This window comes from Lycorma delicatula, chromosome 1 (genome assembly GCF_047948215.1).
Source record: "Lycorma delicatula isolate Av1 chromosome 1, ASM4794821v1, whole genome shotgun sequence".
In the NCBI taxonomy this organism is placed as follows: domain Eukaryota; kingdom Metazoa; phylum Arthropoda; class Insecta; order Hemiptera; family Fulgoridae; genus Lycorma; species Lycorma delicatula.
Genome location: NC_134455.1, coordinates 301,804,647 through 301,826,339, shown reverse-complemented (window position 1 = coordinate 301,826,339; position 21,693 = coordinate 301,804,647). Strand labels below are relative to the sequence as shown.

Here is a 21,693-nt window from a genome sequence, read left to right as displayed (position 1 = left end):
TATTTCATTTAGTACCCCATTAACAGCTTTCATATTTTGATGCATTTTGTTTTTAATAAACTTTGAAATTCTTAACTCTACATTTAGTTTCAATGAACATTCATACCATAAGTTTTGTTTGAACATGTTTATTATAAATTTAAAAAAGTTGTTTTAAACCAAATATAATAAGTATTTTTTGAGCCCAATCTTTTGTCTTTTACCTCACATTTTTTAATCTTTGATGTCTGATTTCACATAATAACCACTAAATTTACTCCTTAATTGGGTTCTAAGAATTACAGCCTGGTTTAATTTTATCGAAGGCACAAAAATCAGAACAAAATCTTTTGCCAGCCGACATACATTTGCTATCATATATATATATATAGATAATATTATACTTTACTTCCCAAATCATTTCCCTTGAAATAATTTTATAAATAAATATCAAACAGTTTTACATAAAGTTTATTTATTCACTATTTCTCTTTTTTACATAATTTTCATATCAACTTAATTGTCAATTGTACCTAGTAACATTATTAGAGTTACTAGTATTTCTAGTTCTGACACCATTTGTTGTTTCAAAGATGAAATTAGGTAATCATGAGAAAAATCCTAATGGGAGTTACTATCACATATTTTAATTGCATTAAATGAATAAAAAAAATTAAAAATATAACAAAGGCATTGTGCTGTCTGTAACAAAAGTAAATGATAATACTTGAGAATTAACATCCAGCCTATGCCAATAAACCTTGATACCAGCATCACAATTGCAAAGTTTCAAGTATTTTAACACTCCCAAAATACCACAAATTTCATTTATCTTATTTGTTCAAATGTTTGCAAATAAAAAAGAATATATGTCTGGGTAGAGAAGATTCGTCATGTCAGCTTAAAATAAATATTAAATATTATGTTTTTCTAAAAGCCATCGTTTTATAATAAATTTAAATGTTGTAAAGTTGAGTAGCTAGCTACAAAAGGTAAAACCTATGAAATATCCTTATTTGGTCTTTGTGGTATGAAGGAGTTAGTAGCAAGAGTAGTTTTGTGTAATTATCAAGAAAAATGCAACACTCCAAATGCCCTTATTCATTATGTTCTAAAATAAGTCAATTCACATCATGCCAGGGAATCAAATTATTATTATTATTATTTGCAAATTTACTGAATAGTGAGAAATAAATAACCTAAAAAAATTTACAATAAATCATATCAGCTACTGTACACCCATCTGTTATATGTTTACTCATCCATATATTATGATTAACTAAACCGTATTTTGTGATTATACTGGATATTTACTGTGGGTGCAGTAAGGCATTACTGGACTAACATAGTTGCATAACACTTGTGCTCATAAGTAACTACAACGTTCAAGCCATTTTATCTACAAATTTTGGGGTAAGATAAAAACTTTGTCGTAATTTGAAATCATATTTACAGTTGAATGATTTTAACATTTTTTTTTTTATAAAAGAGAAAAGGAAATAAAATATGAAATGTAATTGAGTTATAATTCAAATCATATTTTATATAAAATTCTTAAAATACACAAAACATAAAATAAATAAAAGAGAAAATATATACAAATAAAATAAATACAAAAGATAAATAAAAATAAAATAATGCTAACTCCTGAGATTTAAGTGCTGATTACTGGGGTTCGAGTTATGTTAATAATATTAGGATATAGACAGTTCTTTTTTGTTAATTTCTGTAAAAAAACAAACCACCTCTTCCTTTTTCCTTTTCTAAGATTCACAGCAATCAAAATGAATGTTAACATATACAAATTTGATAATTTAACTGCAAAACCCATTGAGTTTATCAGAAAATAGTATTGTTTCATCCAACGTCTACAAAAGAAAAGACTTTCAATATGTTTTGACATTTATGAAGTTAACTGATTGTTTTAACCTGAGAGTCCAGTAGTGTGTAAAGAATCTGATTTAGAGGCAGAAATGTCAGATAGCAATATAAGTAATGATGATGGGAAAGTTTGCATGAAAATGATGGCAATGATTTATAACATCTAATTAAAATTGAGATATATTTTTAAGAAGCATTGTATTTTATCAGATAAACTGAATTAAGAAATCAAATCCTTACGATATATTTTGAAAACAATCAGCCTAGTGCTCTTTAACATCTTAAAAAACAACCTATCAAATATGGTTTAAAATAGATTTAATTATTCAAATAATGAGAAGTAAAATATTTTCCTCAACATAAGCTTACAGAAATAAATGCAATGGGATGAGAGACTAGCTATGACCCAGAGGTTTTTAGTGCAACATTGTTCATCTGCAACACAAAGATTTTAAATTCCATAGTACTTGAGTATAGTGAGACACCACATGGAATCATACTCAGCAGTTTCAATAGTGGCAGGATATATTTAATTTCTTTTTTAAAAATCATCCTAGTTATTACACACTTTAACTGCCATCAATCAATCAGTAACACAAAGTAAGTATTGTGAAGTACACAATTACACTGCTCACACTAAAGGCGCAGCAGTTCACATGCTTTCTACATGTGAACTTTCTACAAACACAAACTACATCTATCCACTTGAAAAACATATGATGCCACTAACATATAAACAGCTAATTTTGTTGATATAGATTATATAAAATTCTAAATCATTGAGGAAATGCAATTAAAAGTAAGCAAATTGAGAAAATAAAAATACTGAGAAATATCCATAGTATACACGTAATCATATAACTGTTCATTTAGTAAACAGCACAAAATTAAAAAAGCAATCATCAATAAATGGTAAATGAATTTCTGAGCTCATGTATAAAATGTCAGTCATATTTATTATCTGTGAGTAATTTTCACTACTTTGAACTTAAGAATATAGAACATAACACAAATCTAAGTTAATTCACTGTAATCTGGAAATGAAGTCTGGGGTTAAAAAACAAAGCACATATTCATAATAAAACAACTACTTTCAATATTCTTTCTGTTAAAAAAAAAATTTCTTACCTGTATAGTGTACAACAACTGTTTGTCCAGTTTTCGGGTATGTCTGCCCTGAAATTTAAATAAAATATAAATTTCTGCACTTATTTAAATACATAAAAATCATTATAGAGTAAAACATTTATTTATTAATAATTTTCTTCATACATTCCAGTTTAAACAGAACTAAAAAAATTTCTTTCAGACTTTTTAATTGAACATTATCGAAATACGATGATTATGTTTGTATAGACGCAATTAGAACAACTTCTGGCCAATCTGAATCTTTTACTGGACGGTTTGGATGTATATCATCAATTATGAAGTTATATAGATAAATTCATTACTGAGTAAGCAGTAAAGTTTAAACACTGATATTTTGCTAACAAATCCTATTCTTTTACGAAATAGTTAATTATGGGTTACTATGAATGACATTTAACCCCTTAACTTATTTAAGGACCTGCTTATGTAATTTTACTAATAAATGTCACTCTTACGATACCTAATTGTTACACCAATAATATTGTACAACACTAGTAAGTAGTAATTCCAATAATACATGAAGATAGTTTACTCACATCCACACACATAAACAGTTGGAAATAAAAATATAACTGAAAATTACATGAAATAAGTGAAATATGAAAATGATAAAAGAAAACAAATAACACAAAGAAACAATATAACACACACAAATTAAGAAATAATAAAACAACGAAATCAAATGCATGGTAACAGTTGTTCTTAAGGAAACTGAAAAGAGACAGAATATATAACACTCATGCTACTAGAGCTTTACTGTTAAATTAAGAGTAAGAATGGAACTGGACTCGCACACATTGCAGTAACACATCCAAAAACAGAATAAAATAGGTCAATTCATATTGACAAATTATTTTGTCAGAGGGACTTTTCAGCAAAAAAATGGATGAAGAGTTGTTTCATCAAGGGCAATTTTTATCGTCATTTAGTTATATCGTCAAAAACCAGTAAGGGGTTAAAGGCTGAATTTTATTTATACAGTCTATTTAGTAGCATTTTATCAAGTCTATTTATTTAGTAGATTATAAATTACTAAGAAGTTATGTAATGTAAGTAATATAGAGCCAAACCTTTTGTAATTAACTTTGAATGACTAATTTTAACTACATGTAGTGTTAAATATATTTTTCAAATAATAAAATAACCACCAAACACAGTAAAAGAAAACCTAAAAAAACAAACAAACCAAAGTAGACTTTTACAGGATCTCACATCAGTCTGTACAGAATTCTAAAATACATAAAAAAAAACTTAAAAATTTAGAAAACTACAAAACTTGAATACAACACTGACAACTGGAATGATAATCTCAAATAACAAAATAACCACCAAACACAGCAACAGAAAACCTAAAAAACTAATACCAAAAGTAGACTTTCATGGGATCCAGATACATAAATCCCTAAACAGATAGAAAACTTCAACACAATACACTGCCAACTGGAATGATAACTAATAATTAACTAGAATGATAATTTTTAGACTTTAAATTAAATTTGTCAATGCGTCAAGTTTTTTTTGCAATTTTAAGTAAGTTCCCTTTCCAGTTACATATAAAAATCTTCAACTCATAACACACAGATAGTTCGATTTGTTTTTTCTAAAGGTAAGGTATTCCTAACTAAAAAGTTTACTTCTGTTATGGGCATTTCATTTCATAAAATACCAATTAAATTAGTTTGGATAAATCTTTAAAAAAATATCATTTTATCATTGAAAAATCTATAAAGAAAGATTTCAGAAATGTAATTGCAGACCACCACATTCAATAAGACAAAAAAAAAAGGCCCTTCCAAGGAGAATTGTGTTCAGTTTTAATCATGTTCACAGTTTCATTATATTTTCAAATAAACAGTTTCTAATAAAAACCACAAACTTTTATCATAGTTTGTGGTATTAAAATGAGATATGAAGATAAAATCCAGCTAAAAATTATTCCATCAATTTAAAATAACTGTTGTTTGTCATTCAATTTACAAAGTAAGGTATTACTTTTGTTTACAATTAAAAGCTTAAAATTTAGCTATTAAATCACAAAAGCATAAAAGATTAGAAAATTTATGTGGCTGTAATTATTAATTTGTTTATTCATTGGAGAAAGCTTATGTAAACATGTGTACTGAATACTTTAATAATTTTTCAATCTGACCTTGATAAAAATTTCTCTTTATAAAAATGTCAGACAGAAGGAAAATGAGCATTTTTTCTTAATTTTGATACTAGAATTCACAAATTAATAGCAAAGTAGTTGCAAGTTTATAGCTAGCAAGTTATCACTTAAAAAAATTTTCAAATTTTGTACACTCAAGTTGAAATCAAAATTAATGAAACCTTATTTGTTATGTCTATAATTAATAAACTAAGGTGGTAGTCATACATCTTCCAAAATTTGTAACTTGGTCACTCCTGGCACAGGTCTGTTGCTGTTTTGTTTCTTCTGTATTTTTCAAGAAACGATATTCTACTGTTGATCTTAAGATTACTTTATTATTAACTTTAATTCAATTTATACTTAATGACTGTAGTTATAGTTTTAATACAATTTGTTGAAAAATTAATAAAATAAATATTTATAAAATCATTACAAGTATAACATTTTAAGTCTACAGATATGTTTTATACCTAGTTAAATACTTCTTGGCTAAACAATGTATCTGATAAATTTCAGTTTTCAAAACATTTTGATGACGTTCTTTACAAATCATCTAGTCCATAGTTATAGAGAATTTTGATTAATTCAATCACCTTTAGCTGATAACAGAGATATTATAATACATAATTACAGGGACAATTGAGTTAATATATTTTCTATTTTATCAGTTATCCTGATGACAAAAAAAATATTTATCAGATATAGATTGAACAGTTACAATCTACAGCTGCTGCTCTCATCTGTTCAGGTATGCATGCCTGCAACGCAGTATTGCCTAGTCATTACATTTAATAAAATATAAGCTTAATACAAGTAACTCTTGTCCTGCTTTGTGGAATGTTTAGTTTTACTTAATATAAATTATTTTTTTAATGTTTTACAATTAAAAACAGGTACACAAAACGGGGATATTCTGATTTCTGATTCAGCTTCATATTTACAATCACAACGTACATTCAAAGAAGGAATTTTGAAAATTTTTCATACAGATCGCCGAAACGTGGAGCACTTAAGCAAAACTAAACAGCACACTAGTTAAATATTTTGCATAAATTTAAATTAGAATGGAACAAAAGTTAAACTGAAATAGGATTCATCTAGTAATAAGTAATAAAATCATTAATTTTCTAATTCGACCGCTAAGTAGCACGCAGTTTAATTCATTAATTCACCACAACCTTAGAAATCGTTAAACCGGCATCCCAGGGTTTAAGAAAACCTGATCGAAAGATGCATAACAAATTTATTCCAACAAATGTCAAACAACACAAATCTTCTTAAACGAAGAAAATTTCACATTTAATTGTACTTCTTATGATTAAAAACTAACTTATGTGTAAATAAGGTGCTTCTTACATTGTCTTTTTAAAAATAGCAATAGTTAATAACTGAAACTTACCATCTCCTTCTTGAAGGACCTCGACTTCTACGCCCATTTTGAAGTAATATATAATTAATAAATATACTAGAACAGACTTTTTGTAAACAGGAAAAAGTAAAATAAGTAACACTAACAACTCAACAGCCGCTCGGCAGGCAATATGGCTACCTCCAGCAGCCTCCCTTTAAATGCAAAGAGGTCAGTATGAGATCTAAATATAATCAGTACGAAGTTGCAAAGCTATAAGTTGATGAATAGAACGTACAGAGAATTTTAACTTCTGATGTATTACAGAATAACGAAACAGAAGATTTAAAATAATTTGAGAACGTCATTACTCGTTCATTTGAAAATGCGGCAAATATATAAAGTGCCTTTTCTCTTCAAAGTAAACTAAAATTTCCATTCACTTCATTTAAACAATGAATAGTTTAAAACTGCAAGTAACTGAGGTGTCTGTTAAAAAATATATTTTTAGAAACCGAAAATTTTCAATACGAAGAAGAAACTTCGTAATGCATTATACTTATTATTTTCTATTGTTAAGTTGGATTGTAGTGTACATTTCTTTATCCTCTGTGATGACTATATTGTTTTATATATAACTTATTTGCATTAATGGTTCAAAATTAATAAAAATATGTTTTAACAAATGCTGTTGTGGTAAATTATCAAAAATTTCGTATTACCGAAATATTTCAAAAAAATACAGTTATTTATATTTCGTGTTAGAGTTAAAAAGAACACTTTTGTATTAATTAACATTACATTTTACCGTAGTGTTTGAAGGTGCTGTTATCTGATAACACTTAATGCTACTATCATTGTCATCATTTACGTTGTTTTCTGCTGGTATATAATTTGTAAAAGACGTAAAATATCCTATTAACATTTTTCAGTATGGTAAATTACGTAATTTTAACTTTTTTAGTTCCAATAAAATACTTAAATTCTTTTGATGATTTTTTGTTTTTGTTTAATATTGCTAATTGGATAAAACTAAATTATAATGCTTACTTATGTAATGTTACCTGAATAATCAAACATTTTTCAATTAATTTCCTTAAATTTGGAATTTTATTCTGTACTAGTTTATCTTCATCATTACAGATGCATCTGTGTCATACATAAATAGTAACTAAATTTTTTTTGTGATATTGCTCTGATTAGAGTTTTCATCAGATTGTCTATGAGGAATATGAAAACTAAGCATTTGTCATGCTGATGTAATTCTTATTTGCTAGGTGTGAAATTTCATATGTAATATTATTAACATGATATATATATTAATTCTACAGTTTATGTACTGATCATAAGGAAATATTGTTTAAATTAAAAAAAAAAAAAAAAAATATATATATATATAAACTTATGTGCATGAGTTTCATATGATATTGTTCTACTCAGTTTAAAAGTGTAGTTTGCTGACTGAGATGGAAAATTTAAGTTTTAAAACTTTGTATGATTTCATATCTTGCTTAAAAGATATAAAAGATATCTTGCTATTGTATCTATAAAAGACTTGATAGAAGTATAGTCCAGGAAATGAGCTTAATTACTCTGGTAGATGCTTTCTTGCTTAAAATTTTTGTTATGAATTAATGGGTCGAATAATCTGCTTATTTAAGTTAGAGACCATTCCTGTAAAAGTTACACAGTATAATGAGTAGACCATGCTTAAAAATTTAATCAGCATGTTATGGGAGTAATTGTTGCACCTGTTCTCTGTCTTTCTGTAACTTTTTTTTTCTGATGGCAATGAAAAGAGAATGTAGAGCTGCAAAGGAAAATTAGTAATGTATCAAAAGAAAAGAGAGAAATTTCAAGTAAGACAGATGTATAGAAAAGTAATGAAATTCTCTGTATTAGAAAATAAAGAAGAATTGATACATAGGGGTTTAAAGGGAACATATGTACTTGAATGAAAAGAAGAAAGTAATAGTGTCTGATTACATACTACTTTGTAAACAATATTGCTTGATTAATGAACAGTATGTTTACTAATTGGATACATCAAGGTATGGAATATGTGTTTATTGGTGCATATTTCATAAACTATTTAATTTGTACATTAAAAACAAGAGAAAAACTTTTAGTTAACCTTTTTCTATTGTTTGTACATGAGGAAGAACAAATTTATAAGTTAAGTTTTGTTGAGTATTATGTGTATGTGTTTGGACAGGCATCCACTCTGTGTGTGCGTGCGCACATGTGTGAAAGAGAGAGAGGGAGAGAGAGAATTTGTGTGTGTGTGTGTGTGTGTGTGTGTGTGTGTGTGTGTGTGTGTGTGTGTGTGTGTGTGTGTGTGTGTGCGCGTGTGTGTGTGTGTGTGTGTGTGCGTGTGTGTGTGTGTGCGTGTGTGTGTGTGTGTGTGTGTGTGTGTGTGTGTGTGTGTGTGTGTGTGTGTGTGTGTGTGTGTGTGTGTGTGTGTGTGTGTGTGTGTGTGTGTGTGATTACAGTTCACTGGATGAATATTAAATGTTAATATTTTATTTATTACTCTTTAATATTGTTTCATTTTAGTGAACTTGTTGATAAACAAGGTGGGTATTTTTCTGTTATTCACCTTTTTTTATCCAATTCACTTATATTTGCATGAAATTATCAACGTCAATTTCAGTGGAGAAATGCATTTTTAATTGTAGAAATCAACTTTTGATCAGAAAAACAGGTATTTTTTTTGTTTCTCCCCCAAAAGTTTGCAAGTTGTTCATCTGGAAATAACTCAAAGTAACAGGAAATTGATAATAATTATAACCAGGTTGGAGAAATAATCCGATATAACCATTTATTTATTTTCTAAATATAATCTAACCAAATTTAACCTACGCTTGCTAACTTGACTAATTAACAGTATTGTTTTGATTATTTAAATAATAACCTTGACTAAATTAACCCATTTTTTCATTCACCACCTATTTTGTGAGCATTTTTCAATAAGGAATCTGCAGATAGTTCTTCCAGTGTGTAATATTTTGAATCATAACTATACAATGCTATAAATAAACAATGCTATAAATTTCTAAACAATGCTGGGGTGTTTTCTGTGATTCCCCCAAATAATAAAAAATTATTTCTCCATCCCAAAATGAAGTGAATATCATATTTTAAGTATTTTCCCAATGATTTATAATGAAAAATATTATAAAAATGAAAATTGAGGGGGGTGATAACAGAAAAATACTGACAAGGCTAAGGATCTTATTGCTGATTTACCTATGACTGGAAATAATTTCACAGTTTGAGATCTATTATATAAGAAACATAACATTCCTAGGCTGATTGTTCAAAGATTTTTTAACTTACTAAATCCTCCATCCGCTTAGAGAAAATCATCTCAGAATTTGCAAAAGTTACGCAATACAAATGCTATTGAAGCTTGATGTAGGATTAAATGAATTATTTTTGTGTCAAATATTGTAAGTTAATGTAGATGTGTCCTGTAAGGAGGATGGGAACATAATCGTTCAGGAACAGATCCTTCCAGATTAGCAGAATTATTGTTGTTTTTGTAAAGGAGGTGTCAAGTCATTGCAACTCTGCAAGCCAATGATGTAATTTCTAGTAAGCAAATTTTCAAACTAGAATTTAAGTAGGTAAGAAAATCCCACTTAGCTATTAAAAAAATTAAAACCAAACCATTAAAAATTAAAAAAAATTAGAAATGAATTTTATTCAATGAGGGAGCCATTCAATGGAATCAATTGTTTTAACTGTTTGCATCCTAATCATTTATCACCTAAATTTGATTCAAAACAATCTTTTCATAAGTGTGGTATACAAGATCATAGTTAATTCACAGGTTTAAAGATAAATCTATTATAGAAAATAAGACATCAAATGCATATAAACCACCTGATGTTGGTAATAAGGAAATTTCAAATAATTTTTGCTCATTCAAGGAAGTTTTAACATTCTGTGTTTCTGTCCAATGCAATTGTTCATACGTGATTGTGTCAGACAACTTCATAAATGTAGGGCTTTACTTGGCAGTGCTTTGGAATCAAATTTTGCCCAGAGCTTGAGCTTACCAAAACAACTTATTCATAGAATTAATGATGTTAAAGCTAGCACTAATTACTGTGTTACAATAAATGTTAATTCTTATAACTGTACTGTTAGATGTTCATTTATTAAAAAAAATTGCTAGTAATACAGTTATAAACTTTATCCGAGAAAAGTAATTCTCAGATAACAAAAAGACTAAAAGGAAAAATAAAAACTATAAAAGATCTAACTTAAAAAATATACATGACAATATTAAACTTTTTGTATTAACCCAGTACTATACAGAAATAGAAACATCTGGTTTAAAATTTCATTATTATTGAACAAGACACCATGGATGTTTCTGGGTAGATTAAATTTACGACGCAACACCGCATAACGTATGCAATCTCTGAGTATGTGGTGCACAGTCATGCGGCAGTTGTATCGTGCGCATAGGGGTGCGTGTCTTCCTGGCATCAGGTACTCGTGTGTGATCCTCGTATGTCCTATTTGCAATCGACAGAGAACTACCTCCTCACGCTGAGTTTTTCTGCATGAGGAGTCCCATGGCAGAATCATTAATCTGCTGGAGTTTATTATCAACGGTAGCTGTCCAATCACCTTGCCACCTTGCTCTTAGTGATTGTTTTATATAATTGATAAAATCAGAAGTAGCAACTCTGATAGTGAAAGGAGGCTGATTACATGCTTCTTTGGCAGCAGAATCTGCACTTTCATTTCCTAGAATCCCTACATGGCTAGGGACCTAACAAAAACTTGCTTCTCTGTTGCAATTGTTCAACTCAGCAACTGCATTGTAAATTTCAATGAATAGGATGTTTGGAATAAAAGTTTTTTAAGTCTTGGAGAGCACTACACGAGTCACTGCAAATAAGAATGTTTCCATATTTAGGGTTAATGATATTTAGAGCCTTATTTATAGCATATAGTTAGGTAAACTCACTCGTAATTTAAACACAACTACAGATATTGCCAAGATATACTGACCAATCATGATTAATGATTGACTCTAATTTACAACGATTTCTTGGAACACAATTATCACATGAGCCTATCAAGGAATTCAAACTGAAGACTGTGACATAAGGAACATCATCTCCTCCCTTTCAGGTCAATAGGTGTATTCAACAGTTAATTCAAGATGATGGTAATTTATTTTTAGAGGGTCACAGATTTTATTGCATGACATGTATGTAGATGATTGTGTTGCTGCTATTATTGATGAGGCTATTGAGTTACAGGATCTTATTGCTTTACTTAAAGGAGGTGGACTTCATCTCTGTAAATGGTGCTCAAACAAGACTGAGTTATTATTGAAAATTGAAATTTGGGAATTGCAATATCCTCTCAAGTTTGCTAAAGTGAGTCCTATTAGGACTCAAAGTTTACTTTGGCATCCTGCTTCAGACAAATTCCAAATAGCGTTTCATGATATGAGCAAAAAGCATTGCACAAAGAGAAATGTGTTGTCAGCGATTGTCTTTATTTTTGATCTCTTATTTATAATCAGTGTTATATTAAATCTTTATACATTGTTTGTGGAAGGAAAACCTCCAATGGGATGGTGAACTTCCTGACAATTAGGGAAGGAGTGGCATTGCAGAAGACATGGAGTCATTTTATTGTCAATTATCTGACACTAAAATTCTTTGTATTGATAGTTTAGCACTCAAAAATACTGCAAATAAAGGATTAAAGGAGATTCAACTACATGGATTTGCTGATGTGTCTGAACAAGCTTATGGAGCGTGCCTTTATTTACTCTTAACAGATATAAATGGATGCACTTGTATTAAGGTGAAATTTTTATGTTCCAAATCAAGAATAGCCCCTGTTCAGAAAATTTCTTTACCATGTTTGGAACTGTGTGCAAATCTCCTTTTAAGCCAGTTATTTAAGAAAGTTTGTGACATAATTGGTCTCATTATAAATCAGATGTACTCATGGTTTTGACTGAACAATTTTTTTGTGCTGATCTCCTGAACAGTACAGAGATGCAGATCTCAGCACCTCTTGAATAGTGGATGACATTTGTCGTCAACCATGTCACTAAGATTCAAGAATCTAGATGCAATCATGTACTATCCCATGATAATCTAGCAGATCTTATTTTTAAGAGGTCTACCACCTTTGCAACTTAAGGACAACCAACTTTGGTGGAGTGGTCAGAGTTAGCTTCGTGAATCAACACTAGATTTTCTATGTAATTTTCATGTTGATGTAACAGTTCAAGTTTCTGTTTAACATTCAGCTGTTATCTTGTTCGTTACTAAGGAAAAGGGAGAAAAAGAATGGAATGTACTACATAAATTTTCATCGCTAAATACTTGTAGATTATATGTTTAAGCCGACTGTCTAAGGTTCATGCAGAATTGCCGTGCTGGTGAGAAAAACAAAAATACTCTCTCTCTGTCAAGTATAGAATTTTATAATTCTGTCATAAAACATGTTCAACATCATTATTTTACAGTAAATATCAATTCTTTAATTTCATCATCACAACTTCTGAATAAGAGTCAACATCAATCTCTCATCCCCTTATAGATAAAAATTGAATTGCTGCATGTTTGTGGACACTTGCAAAACTCATGTCTCCCATATGAGGAAAAGTTTCAGTTAATTTTACCTCCACAACATCATTTAACATTCATGATTTTCAACTGAACATAAAAGGTTGCATCATGCAGGACCACAATTGTTAATTTCATCACTCAAACAATGGTATTAGATTTTTTATATCATCAAAAGAATTAAACATTAATATAATATATGCTTCAAATTATGTGGTGATGTCACAGCACCTAACATTGTGTACAACCAAGTATTCCTTAATTCCGGTGTGGATTATGCTAGGCCATTATACTTAAAAACGGGTTTAACACTAATGTTAAGCAAAGGTATATATCACCATCTTTATTTGCTTAGTCGTGATAGTTGCTCATATAGAATTTTTGGTGTTTAAAGACTCAATAAAGTAATGATCTAAGTGCATAGTCTAATTGAAGTTAGATATAGGAAGGGTTTTTATGTGAAACCTTCAGTGTTTGAGGAAGGCGTGGGGATTGCACCTCTGCAAATTGGTTAATTTGATAGCTGAGGGTTATGGTTGGAAGAGGCCATACAAAGGAAAATAGTAAGTTGTGTAATAAATATACTGATGGAAATGGCTGCTGAGGCATTTGCATCAGTGGCATCCTGACAGAGATCAAACTGATGACTGTGTTGTGTTATCAGGTTTAGAGGGACTAAAAGATGACCTCTGGTAAACCCCATCAGGGCTAGAAACAGAGGAGGTGATCTGGTCACTGGGTTTATCACAAGGTGAGTGTCTTCCCCTCAGAAAGGGGTCAAGATGGTATATCGTTGCGTATGAACAAGGCTGTTCATATAGAATTAATTAGTAGCCTAACCTCACATGCATTTATTGCAGCCTTTAAAAAATTTGTTGAACGAAAAGGGAAGTGTATTAATTCACACAGTGATAATAGAACAGTTTCATAGGAGCACACAAGTTGAAGATGTTAGAAAAGTTTCTACATTTTCAAAAGCAAGAAGAAAGGTTGAGTACATATGCTACTAATGAAGAATTCAAGTGGTACTTCATCCCTCCCAATTCTCCTCACTTTGGAGGTCTGTGGGAAGCCACTTTGTGATCCATGAAATATCACCTTTGACAAATTTCAGGAGATCAAAAATTTACACTTGGAAGAAATGGCCACCTAGTTATGTCAAATCGAGTCATGTTTAAATTCAAGACCTTTATGTCCTTTATCCAGTGAACCTAATGAGTACTCATTTCTCACACCAGCTCATTTTCTTGTTGGTGAAAATTTAACTTCCCTTCTTGATTCTAATCTTGTAGACTTAGTTGTTAACAGGTTATAGGATGGCAATGTGTTCAACAAATAATGCAGATCTTGTAGTGGAGATGATCAACTGACTACCAACATAATCTTTAAAAATGGAAAAAGTGGAGTTCTCAGATTCTAAACTGAGGGCAAGAGCCATGTGCTCCTGTTCTCTTTAAGGATGACAACTTGCTTTGGTCCAGTGGTCGATAAGTCTGGTCCAGGAAGTTCATCATTGTTCTGATACTTTACAACAGCAAGTGATCACATTAAGGATTCTCATTGTTACTCTAAAATACCCCAAAACCAAGACAAGTCTATTGCCTTAGTAAGACTATTTTTATTTTATGTGAACAATTCATTATAATTCATTTCTTTATTATTAATTCAAGTTGCTTCCCAGATTTTCAATGTATTAATAATACATTTAGGTGGGGATTATGTTGCTTATTTATTGAACAGTATGTTTACTAATTGGTTACATACACTGTTGGATTTAGGTATGGGCCACATAGACTCAACTCAAGGTGGCAAATTTGAGTAAAAATGTGAATTTAAAAAAAAAAATACACATATTTACTACAGAAGGAAAATCAGACAGAAATAAAATATGGGAAACATGTCCTTTTCAAAGTAGGCTAAAGCACGATAATTCTGTTAGATGAATTGTAGCACAATGTTGTCATTTGTCAGCAAATATGTCCAAGTCAGTAATTGTACAGTCAACTATATGTACATTTGTTGGAGAAGGCAGTAGCAGGTGATGTACTGTGTAGGCAGTGCAGCGCCATACATTGAGAATAATGTTCTTTCAAGTGCATGAGTGCTTGCGCCTGTACAGGCTACCTCTTTGAGGGTAATTGTTTATATTCGACAAACCAAGCTTCTCGAACAATCAGAATGCTTAGTGCCATCTGTCACAAGCGGTCCAGTTTGTTGTCTGTTGAAGCTGATTGTCAGATGTCTGGGGTCTTGTTGTTGTTGTTTGTGCCGTTAACAATTTTCCCATTATTCTTTATATTTTTGGTTTAAAGTTAAGTGTAGTTATATTATTTTTTAACCAAAAAGAATGGATAGATGTAAAAGGATTAGCAGTCCAAATTACCAAAAGGTTGCAGGCGGGAGGAAAATTAAAGTGAATGAAATAATAAGTGAAACTGTAAAATTAGATAGTTTTAAAAAATTAATCCTACTACAGGGGACACTTCTTAATCTGAACACCTTCACAAGATTAAGGGTCGATGGAAAAGCATAAGGAGTTGAAATGACTTTAGTTAATCCTGTTATGTCTACTGCCAAAAAAGAGGCTGGAGTTAATGATAACCTAGTCTCATATCGTTGTCAACCGAGCCAAATGGTGGTCCAAATAAAGTTGCATCTGACGCTGAAGAAAATGAAGATGTCCTTTTAAAACCTGATACTCTTACTACTACCATTAGCAAAATTACTAGTATTAAAATTATTAGTATTAGCAAAATTGAAGCCAAGTAGTGGATCCAGTATTGTGGAAAATTAAAGACACTACAAGAGACTATTTTGTTAGAAATGGTTTCAATCAAGATAAAGATGGTGATTTTGAACAATCCAGAAGAATGTAAGTTGATAACAGATTTTTGAACAAAGCATTGACAGCAAACTTGCTAATACAGATTTAGTGAATAGGGATTACCTAGTTTATTCTCCCAGCTAGGAATCTTTGTTTAGCGGCTCTGTCAAACTGTTTTGACAAACAAACTAACTAAGTAACTAACTTCAGGTCAATTCAGTGACAGAGGATTTAATGATTGGAAACATGGTTATCAGCAGGTTACAGAACATGAGAACTCATATGCTGCTAACCTTGATAGAGTTATATAAAATTAATGAGAAACATTAATTTTCATTTAAATTAGGAATTTTAAAATTTAAAGATCTTCAGTTTCAGCCGGATTCACACTCGGCTCCTGACAATTCAGCTGATTCAGCAGAACAGTCATACAGCTCCTTTCAAATTCACTCGGCTCTTTACAATTCACACAGCTCCTTTCAGATGCACTCAGGTCCTGATTATTCAAGTGGCTCCATACACAATATATGAACAAGCTCCTCACTTCATTCAGTCAATCCTATTCCAGTCTTCAATGAGACTACTACAAATCTCTAAGTACTCATCAAGTCTTATTTCACTCATTTACATTTATGAAAACAATAAAATAATTATAATTAATGTATACATATAAATTATATTTATAATAAAGTAATTATAAACCCAAGAACTCAAAGACTTAATTTATTATAAGAATCAGCACCACTTTTTCGACAAGAGTATTATTACCCTACAAACAGAGAGCTGCTGAAATGGAAAAGATTGACAACCAGTTACAAACTCAAATTGAAGAAGTAAAAAGCTGGAGGGCTATACTTCAAAGGGTGGTTGCCGTTATCAAGTATTACGTGGCCTTACCTTTAGAGGAGAATATGAACTGTTTGGTTCCACTAATAATGGAAACTACATGGTGTGCCTAGAACTGAATGTAGAGTTTGACCTCTTTTTAAAAGCCCACATTGATAAGCATGGAAACCCTGGTCAAGGTAAATCATCTTATCTTTCATCCACAATTTGTAACGAGTTGATTGAGATAATGGATATAAGTGTTATTACAGAGATTATCTCAAAAGAAGTAAAAAACTCAAAATACTTTTCAATAATCATTGATTGAAATCCTGATATACATAATGACCTTTCATCCTAAGATATATGAATGAGTCCAGATATCTTGAAGAACTCTGTAGATTTTTTTTTTAAAAACCAAAGCCATACAGGAAAAGAACTTGTTGATTCAGTTTTTGAATTTCTTAAGGCTCATGGCTTTTACTTTTAGAATTGTCACAGACAGTCAAATACCTTCAAATGTAACGCTTCAAATATGTCTGAGGTCTATTCTGGATTACAAACTAAATTAAAAGAAGCAAATCCATTGATATTTTATATGCAATGCTTTGCCCATTTCCTTAATTTTGTTAGATCTATTGCAACAGAATGCTGTAATCTTTCTAGATCATTCTAACGAATGATCTAGATGACTCGTTACAAGTTAATGAAATTGATGCTAGAATCGTTTTTCAAGAGAAAGGAAGAATTCTTTGATGAATCTGACCATTTGATCCAAGAGGAGAAGAAGAAAACACAGGCCGCAGTTTTCAAGAAAGCTTTTATATGATCATTATAAGCCTCTTTCTGATTTGAACAAGAGAATCATTGTCTATATTGAGTTTCTCAGCAGATTCTCCTTCTTAATAAATCTATGCAGCATGAATGCCGAGGAAATCACCACAGCAGTGCCTTCTTTGCAGAAAATTTATGCATCTGACATTGAAAAATCTTCATTTGTTGTTGAGTGTCTTCATTTAAAAGGACTTTTAACTCAAGACAAATTAGACAATGCCAGTGCTGAAGAAATGTCATTATCACAACTTAACAGGTTTCTAATATTGAAAAATCTTCAGGACTTATATCCTAACATAAATATCTGCCTTAGTGTATTTGTGTACTCCAGCAACAAACTGTGCAGCTGAAAGATTATTTTCCACATTCTCAAGAATCAAAAATTATTTGAGATCTATGTTACTCAGAAGAGTCTGGATCATCTAACTATTTTAGCAATTGAAAAAGACTTGACTATGAAATTTGATTTTTGTTATTAATGATTTTGCTCATATCAAAGCAAGATGTAAGCAGTTTTGATGTACTTCAGTTTCACTTGTTTTAAAAATTTCACATTTGTAAGTTAGTTTTTTAGGTAATATAATCTCTATTTTATATTTGACAGTTGTTATCTGTTAATATCTTTGATAACATGTCTTGAAAGGTTGATTCTCACCTTTGCAATTACGGTAGTAAAAAGTTATAGTATAACTTATTCAATCAGATATATTGGTGTAGTTGCCCATGTTGTTTCAAAATATTGGAAAAGATTATTACAAACTTTTATAATTTATGAAGGTTGGAATAGTGTTGGTTAAAAATTGGATTTTGGAGAACTGCCGAGGGGGTGGGACGAGATAGGTTTGGGGGGGTTGTAGGGGTGGCAATTTTTCCTGGTTTATGGGCGCGAAACATGTAAATCCAGTCCTGGGTACATATGTTTATTAATTGAATACACTAAGGTGGGATTAATTGAATACATTGAGATTAATTGAATACACTAAGGTGGGGCGTATGTTTATTGATTGTTTATTTCATTAACTATTTAATTCAAACATGAAGAACAAAAGAAAAATTTTAGTTATTTTATTCTATTGTTTGTACATGCAGAAGAAAAAAAATTTAAGTTAGTCTTGTTACAGTATCATGTGTGTGTTATTAGACAGGCATTCACTGTCGATGAATATTATTATAATATTCATGTAATTATTATAATATAATTGTAATATTCTATGAATATTAATATGAATGTTAATCTCACATTTATTACTTTTTAATAGTCTTTCATTTTACTGTACTACCATTAGCAGTTATTTGAACCACCCATGTAATGTGCAAACATATAACAAATATTTTGTTCTATAAATGCCAGACAATAAATATTTCAAAGTTATAGTTTAACAAGGTGGTAGATGATAAAATGTGTAAATAAGAATACATTCAGAATTATTATGTTTTGGTGAAGTACACATAATCTTACTACATAAGTAGGCTGTTCAAGTTAAAGTATGTGGGTATTTAAGTATAAGGAAAGGAAAGTGTTCTCAGATTTTAGTAAAAATGCAATTGTTAATGCAATTGTTTACAACAAAAAGTAAACAGAAAAAGATAAATACAAGATCTACGATATTAAACATTTCATGCATTCTGAATACTCTAAACCCTCTGCGGGACAATGCTTATAAGATCATAACCAAAATGTTTGGCAGTACTACCCCAGTTATAAGTTGCGACAAGTTGATAATGGCAATCAGAGCCTTGTTCCCTTGTGATGAGCCTTTACATAGAGTGAGATTATAGCGGAAGAGCTTCCACTCTTTATTGTGGAATAACTGCGTGTGGCTGATGCAATGATGGTGATGCAACTGGGTTCAGGACACTCCGTCTCCTGAAATCTTATGGCAAATTGCTACAGGCATTATTAGTTAGGAGGCTACAGGTACAGCTGACAAATTTGGCAGGTGATCTGATCGCTAATATGGTTTTTGATGGGAAGGTTCACAGTGCATCCTCTGTGAACCTTCCCAGCATGGAGGGTTTCCATGCTGATTGAAGAGGAGGTTTGCACCAGGAGATTACAAATGATCGTGTTCTGGATATCTGGAATGCCTTCAGCATAAGGGGGTCAGTGATTCTCTAGAGTTGGAGAGGAGGGATAGCCCAGCATATCTTAGAAGAATGTTGTAGACCTATCTTTTAGACTGGATTATTATTGCATCTACAGAAGATGGGCCTGTGTAGTTCCTCATTGAGAGAGAAGTGCCACAAGGATCACTGCTGGGACCCCTGCTATGAAACATTCAATGAACTCCTCAGGAGGAATTGGCCAGAGGCTGTCAAACTGGTATGGTTCGCCAACAATTTAGCTATGGTAGTGATAGGTAAGATACAAATGATCAAGACCAAACTGCTGGAGGTAAGAGGTTGAGACTGACATAGGTCCTTATCTCAAATGGCTGGAAGAAGCTCTCCTAAATAACTACCCAAATGATAGAGTCAGTTATACACCCGGTTTCGTCTGTTAAATATGTGGGTGGACAGAAGAGTGAGATTCTTAGTGGTTATCCACAAAAGGGCAGGAAAAGTGGCGATGACGCTCTCCAAATTTATGAAGAAGTTAGGAGGCTCATGAGCATCCATAAGGAGGTTGCTGGTGACAGTTGTGGGGCCATCGCTCTATATGCTAGTTCTTGCAATACAAGAGGTGCAGGAAGTGCTCAACAATGTTCAGAGGAGGATGGTGTTTTGAATCGCTTATGCATGTAGGAATGTCTCAACTGAGGTGGTGCTTATGGTTGCCGAGGTGCCACCATTAGACCTCAAGATTAGTGAATCTGTTGATAGGTGAATGGGCAAAATGAAGGAACAGGCTTGGAGCTCACTATTTTATTAGTAGCAAGAGAGGCAGGGTCGTTGACTGGTCTGTGGTCAACGAATATTCTAGCGACCATCGGTTGATTCTTTTTGAAATATCGGAAGACCGACGATGGCCATGAAGGACACTTTCCTGTTTACCGGGAACGCTTCCTGCATATGAAGGCGGACTGCCGAAATTTTCCTCTTTGTTGGAGTCCAGACTGGAGATTTTTTCTTGAGACCTTGACGGCCTGCCATTAGATGTCCTGGGAGAAACTTTCACTTCTGCGGTGGTGGCGGCGGCTGAAGCCGCCATTCCTAGAGGAACTGGCCGGGAACGTATATCTGATTGGTGGTCTCGGAATCTGACAGCAATGAAGCGGTCTGTGAATCGACTCAGAAGGGCTGCGCTACGAGAGGGTGATCCAGATCGGCGTGCGGCCCTAACTGCAGATTACCGCAGAGCGAGGGCTAGGTATTTCATAGCATTAGGTCCTCCATTAGGTAATTCCTGGCGCTCCTTCATTCAGGAGCAAGGGAATAGAGACCCTTGGGGTGTTGTGTATAGAGCCGAAATGAATTAGAAGTGCTCTTAAGTTATTTCAGCCATCGGACCGTTTTCCTGCTTGATTGCGACTCGGAGGTTCGTATGACTTTAACTAAAGGATGCCCTCAGGGAAGTGTTCTGATTTCCCTTCTTTGAATCGTAGAATTCGATTCGATGTTGCGTTTAAGGTTCACATATGGTTGTCGTGTCGTCGCTTATGTTACGATGCGCTGCTACTGATTGAAGGAGATTTGCGCAACGTTCCGAGCTGCTCGTGCTTGTGAGACACTCCGACTGTGGAGTCAACAACTTAAGTTGATTTTCAGCTCAGAGAAAACCACAATGATGTTGCTTAAGGGCCGATTAGCTGCTACAAATCCGGGTCCGGATGGCTGCTATCCCCATTAGGTAAGCTACGACTGAAAAATACCTGGGTGTTATCCTTGATGAGAATTTTCGGTTCAAGTTACATCTACAGTATGTAGCAAAAAAGACGGCTGATGCTTTTTATGGAATCCGTAGTCATTCATCGCGATTGGGGGTTGAATTACCGTACCATGCGTATTCTTTACAAAGGTATTAGCGAAGCTATTATTCTGTATGCTGCTCTTGTCTGGGGTCACCGCATGGTAAAACAGCCAGCGAGAAGAGTCGCTGGCTGTTATAGGCGGTTGTAGAACAGTCTCGCGGGAGGCAGTCTGTGTT

The 21,693-nt window shown here is 32.1% G+C and overlaps 1 protein-coding gene across 1 annotated transcript in view; it reads right to left on the bottom strand.

Moving 5' to 3' along the window:
- Fkbp12 (peptidyl-prolyl cis-trans isomerase Fkbp12) overlaps nt 1-6,740 on the bottom strand; it is a 28,582-nt gene extending 21,842 nt beyond the window's left edge. Inside the window, exons 1-2 of the mRNA XM_075380286.1 lie at nt 6,561-6,740; nt 2,989-3,036 (exon numbers count right to left, since the gene is read on the bottom strand). Of these exons, the coding sequence (XP_075236401.1) occupies nt 2,989-3,036; nt 6,561-6,597 (85 nt within the window). The 5' untranslated portion in view covers nt 6,598-6,740. The remainder of the gene's footprint in view (nt 1-2,988; nt 3,037-6,560) is intronic.
- Nucleotides 6,741-21,693: the final 14,953 nt, after the last annotated feature.